At 52.8% G+C, this 5,426-nt stretch overlaps 1 protein-coding gene across 1 annotated transcript in view; it reads left to right on the top strand.

Annotated features, from left to right (window-relative positions):
- The window catches only part of Ltbp2 (latent transforming growth factor beta binding protein 2), an 84,423-nt gene that overhangs the window by 76,704 nt on the left and 2,293 nt on the right, over positions 1-5,426 (top strand). The window contains exons 27-35 of the mRNA XM_005343654.3: positions 497-628; positions 977-1,102; positions 1,649-1,792; positions 2,434-2,625; positions 2,855-2,938; positions 3,896-4,024; positions 4,267-4,404; positions 4,484-4,651; positions 4,898-5,179. Coding sequence (XP_005343711.1) covers positions 497-628; positions 977-1,102; positions 1,649-1,792; positions 2,434-2,625; positions 2,855-2,938; positions 3,896-4,024; positions 4,267-4,404; positions 4,484-4,651; positions 4,898-5,179 — 1,395 coding nt within the window. The remainder of the gene's footprint in view (positions 1-496; positions 629-976; positions 1,103-1,648; positions 1,793-2,433; positions 2,626-2,854; positions 2,939-3,895; positions 4,025-4,266; positions 4,405-4,483; positions 4,652-4,897; positions 5,180-5,426) is intronic.

Raw genomic sequence — 5,426 nt, 5'->3', positions numbered from 1 at the left:
CTTGTAGACCAGGCTGGTCTCGAACTCACAGAGATCCGCCTGCCTCTGCCTCCCGAGTGCTGGGATTAAAGGCATGCACCACCACCGCCCGGCCACAAAGTAGTTTTAAAAGCCAAAAACATTCAGCAGATATTAAACACTTGCTATGTTCGATGTCTTTTGGTAAGACAGATGATTACAGATGATCTTGAAATTGAATAAGGGAGATAAATATTGAAGGAAACTCCCTGAACTCCATTGTGGTGAAAATGGCAGAGTGCTCTGTTGGGGATCAGAAGGGAGGAGGCTTCTCAAATGGTGTCTAGTTCTCTTCCTAAAGGCTCAGCCCTGCTGGGTCAGGGAAATCCCCCTGAGTTAATCTCCTGGGGTGAGCTGAGCGTGCTGTTCTGAAGCGGACCTCAGAAGCTGTGGGCTCTGAGCTTGTCAGGTCAGCAAGGTGGGGCCAGAATGGTGACCTAGCCACACATCTGCCCCACTCTCATGGCTCTGGGGACAGATATTGATGAGTGTGAGGACGAGGAAGAGCCAGTGTGTGGAGCCTGGAGGTGTGAAAACAGCCCTGGTTCCTACCGCTGCGTCCTGGGCTGCCAGCCTGGCTTCTACATGGCCCCAACCGGAGACTGCATCGGTGAGTAGAACCGGGCGGTGGTGTGGGGTGAGGGGTGGGGGTGGGGAGGGTAAAGGAAGGAGGAAGGCTAAGGACATCTGGTTTTCCAAGCATCCAACCAGAAACAGTTTCTCCCGCGGGTACCCTTTGAGCAGTTGTTTGTGTATTTTCCATACAGCGAAGCTGTCCCAAAAATTGAAGAAGAATGTATAGCCAAAGCTTTCTTGTGCTGGGCCCGGGGCGGGGTGGTGGTGGTATTTGTTTTGTTTTGTTTGCAAATCTTAGTGTTAACAGACCAGATACGTCAGTATTCCCAGCACACAGGCGAGCGTGCATGCCCTCTACCGTAGTCTCCCCGTCACCCCACAGACATAGACGAATGTGCCAATGACACTGTGTGTGGGAACCATGGCTTCTGTGACAACACGGACGGCTCCTTCCGCTGCCTGTGTGACCAGGGCTTTGAGACCTCACCTTCAGGCTGGGAATGTGTTGGTGAGAAGCCTGCGGGCTACCCAAGGTCTGGGCTAGGAAAGGCCCTTGGGACCTTCTTATTTCTACCAATTTCTTTCTTTCTGGAAAGGAAGTGATAGGGCCCTCTTCCAACCACTCATGTTTACACAGCTCCATGACAGGACCCCAAAGGGTGGGCAAGGCAAGCTCAAGGGAGGTAGAATCCCCTCCAGCTAGCTCTGCTGCTGGGCTGGTAGAATGGCCAGTCCGGCCACATAAGGAGCAATCATAAGAAGGAAGAGACCTCCTGCCCCACTCAATTCCCTGGAGAACTTGGGGGCTCAAGAGGTGCCCAGAGGAGGGCACTCTCTTTGTTCACAGTTAAAGCCACTTTCAGCAACTCTGCCCTGCTTTCCTTCCCATGCTTTCTGCCCACCGATGCCCTCCCTGCTAATTCATACCCACCTTTGCTTCTTCCGAGCATGGTTCTCCTGGTGGGGGGCGGTGGGATGAGAGCCTGCTGGAATTGGGGGCAGGGTGCATTCGCTACCTCTTCTCTGTACACGAGGCTGTCCTTGTGCCTGGCAGACATGAATGAGTGTGAACTCATGCTGGCGGTGTGTGGGGCTGCACTCTGTGAGAACGTGGAAGGCTCCTTCCTGTGCCTTTGCACGAGCGACCTTGAGGAATACGACGCACAGGAAGGACGCTGTCGTCCTCGGGTGGCTGGAGGTGAGACCCAGGAGACTCAGGCCCCTTCACTTCCAGACATTTCACTGAGGGTCTAGGATGACCTAGGGAAATTAGGGGTGCTATGGTACTTACAGTAGCCCCCAAGGACCTTAGGTTGAGTTTAGTGGAGACCCAGAATCCACCCAATCCTTGGATAAGTCTTTTGGATTAAGGAGACCTTGAAACTGAGCTCAGATGGACCCGACCCTCCCCTTTGCCACTCTACCTCAGGCTGGACCAGGACTCGGCTGGCTTCAATGACTTGGGGAAAAAAATCAAGGGGAACTTTGTAAGGGAAAATGGGGGTCGGGGAGAAGGGCTTGGGGTCCCTGAAGAGCAGAAGGTATGCCATGCCAGAGATGGATATTGCCCATGGGGGTTGTGGGCAAATAGTACACTAGAAACATCAGGTGTTTGGGCATCAGAGCCCCATCTCACTCCACAATAATGTAACTTCTTAGGTGCCGTGTCTTTGTAGCAGGGGATAACACTAGCCAGTCCTAGGGATGCTGGGGTACTACATGAGATCATGTACACCATAAGGCTCTATACAGACATTATATTTCAAAGACCAACTTGATGGTAGGGATACCTCAGAGGGTCATGAACAGACACTAATAAGGGGCTTCTGTCACACACAGCTCAGAGAATCCCAGAGGTCCCAACAGGGGACCCAACTCCAGGCCTCGTCCGCATGGAATGCTACTCTGAGAGTAATGGTGGTCCTTCCTGCTCTAGCATCCTGGGCTGGAACTCCACAAAGGCCGAGTGCTGCTGTACTCAGGGTGCCAGATGGGGAAAAGCCTGTGACCCTTGCCCATCTGAGGGCTCAGGTAAGGCTTCAAGGGCTCCCAAGACAGGGTGACGCCTAACAGGGGAAAGGAGCCAGGGGTTACACATGCCTGTAACTCCAGCCCTCGGGAGGCTGGAACAGAAAGATGATGAGTCTGAGCTACATAGCAAAGTTCCAGGCCAGCCTCTATTATATAATTAGAACCGTAAAAAAGTGGGGGTGGGGAGACATACCATTCCCTCTCTGAGCTTGGACGCCTTCCTCCACAGTTGAATTCAGTGAGCTCTGCCCCAGTGGTCAAGGCTACATCCCTGTGGAAGGAACCTGGACATTTGGACACACCATGTACACAGGTAATCAGTCTCCATACCCTCCTCCCCAGACTCCACTTGCCCGCAGTAAACCCTGGCCTGGTTCTCTGTAAGGTCCCAGGAAATCTACACCCAGCCCTGGCTTCCAGGTAGTTTCTTTCTTTTGGGCTCTGGGACACTTCTATTCCTGATATGTTTAACTGGAAAGTTTTAACTAAGCTTCTCCTGGAGTGTTCACATGACCCTAAGCTCAGTTTCCCTGTGCCCTCAAGTCTAGAGGGTGCATTGTGGTGTCTAACCTCACCTCTCCCATACCTGGACAGAGGGACAGAGCAAGGGTACTGCACTGCCTGCCACACAGGTTCCCCCCAGCAAAACAGACACTTTGGGGAGCTCACTCTCATTAGAGAGTTTCAGGTACTGGGCCCCTTGGACTAGTCTCAGGACTATCCTGAGAAGGAGATAATGGAAACAGAAAGTGTGTGTGTGTGTGTGTGTGTGTGTGTGTGTGTGTGCATGTGTGTGTTGCTAGGAATAAAACCAATGGCTTCATGTATGCAAGGCAGACACTGTACCAACTGAACGCCCCAGTCAAAAAAGCAGCTTTCCTGAAGTGCTTGCTATACACCAAGAACTACTTAAAGTGCTTTATGGGTATTAGCATTTCTTTTCTTTTTTTTGTTTTTTTTTGTTTTTTTTTGTTTTTCGAGACAGGGTTTCTCTGCGGCTTTGGAGCCTGTCCTGGAACTAGCTCTGTAGACCAGGCTGGTCTCGAACTTGCAGAGATCTGCCTGCCTCTGCCTCCCGAGTGCTGGGATTAAAGGCGTGCGCCACCAACGCCCGGCAGCGGTATTAGCATTTCTTAATCCTCATTACAAGAGGTTAAACAGTACTTTAGAGAAGCTAAGTCAAGAAGAACACAAACAACTTGCTGGATGTAGGCTCTAAGCTTCCCTTCCTGCTGTGTCTTCCCTTCTGCCTCACCCTGCCCTCCGTCAGATGCCGACGAGTGTGTCCTGTTCGGGTCTGCTCTCTGCCAGAATGGCCGATGCCTCAACACAGTGCCTGGCTACATTTGCCTGTGTAACCCTGGTTACCACTACGATGCCTCCAGCAGGAAGTGCCAGGGTGAGGACTCACAAGGGCCTGCTAACCCCAAGTCCCACTTTTGCCGGGAGTCCCCCCTCCTGGGAAAGATGCCCACTGCAGCAGGCGGGTCTGAGGTGAGGGGAGCTCTACGCTGTCAGATATTGTCTCTAGAGAGAGCCCTTCCGGGATGGGCATCTTCATGGGCCTCCTGAGGCAAATCCTTCCCTGAGCATTGCCTGTCAAAGGTCACTCACCCACTGCACCTTTCCCTGATGCCACAGATCACAACGCATGCCAGGACGTGGTCTGTGAGAACGGGGAGTGCATGAACACAGAAGGCTCCTTCCATTGTTTCTGCAGTCCTCCCCTCATCCTGGACCTTAGTGGCCAACGCTGTGTCAACAGTACCAGCAGCACAGGTGACTGGATGGGGGCTTGGGCACCGGGTGGCACAGGCCTGATCTGGGACTCACTTGCTTCTGGGGTCTGTGCCACCAGAGGACTTCCCTGACCATGACATCCACATGGACATCTGCTGGAAGAAAGTCACCAATGACGTGTGCAGCCAACCCTTGCGTGGGCACCGTACTACCTACACAGAATGCTGCTGCCAGGATGGCGAGGCCTGGAGCCAGCAGTGTGCCCTGTGTCCCCCCAGGAGCTCTGGTAAGAAGGTGCCTGCGGGTCTTGGCGTGGCTCTGGGAAGGGGTGTTATCACCTTGGAAGGAGGAGGAGAGTAATTTGAGCAGTGGCTCCATCCTTCATCCCAGTTGTTCAGGACAGAGAGAGGTGCAAGCGTGGCCAGGAATCCCCACATGTTCTCGTCTGGGGCAAGAGCCCAATGAACCAGTTCGCCAAGTTTTAGCTAGCTGGAGCTAAAGTCCAGCTCTCTTTCCCCTTCCTCCCCAACAGAAGTCTATGCTCAGCTGTGCAATGTGGCTCGGATTGAGGCAGAGCGGGAAGCAGGGATCCACTTCCAGCCAGGCTATGAGTATGGCCCTGGCCCAGACGATCTGCCCTACAATCTCTATGGCCCAGATGGAACCCCTTTCTACAACTACCTGGGCCCAGAGGACACTGTTCCCGAGCCTCCCTTCTCCAACATAGCCAGTGAGCTAGGAGACAACGCACCGGTCCTGGAGCCTCCTTTGCAGCCCTCTGAACTCCAGCCTCACTATGTGGCCAGTCATCCCGGTACATGTAGCAAAACTGGAGAAAAGATGGGCACTACCATTCCTTCATCCCCTCCATCTGCCTGCCAGTCATATTACTGTTGGGGTAAAGATGGGGAAAGGGAAGGACACTGGTCATGGTCAGTCAAGACTTCACATTAAAAGGCTTGGGTCCAACACTGCCACAAGTGGCTATAGCTCTAAACCTTCAGGACAGTATGGCTTTCAGTTTCCGTGTCTTTCTTTCTTTCTTTTTTTTTTTTTTTTTT

Source organism: Microtus ochrogaster, chromosome 1, assembly GCF_000317375.1.
Source record: "Microtus ochrogaster isolate Prairie Vole_2 chromosome 1, MicOch1.0, whole genome shotgun sequence".
NCBI lineage: Eukaryota > Metazoa > Chordata > Mammalia > Rodentia > Cricetidae > Microtus > Microtus ochrogaster.
Note: the sequence above shows the minus strand (reverse complement) of the source record. Positions and strands in the feature narration are given on the sequence as shown.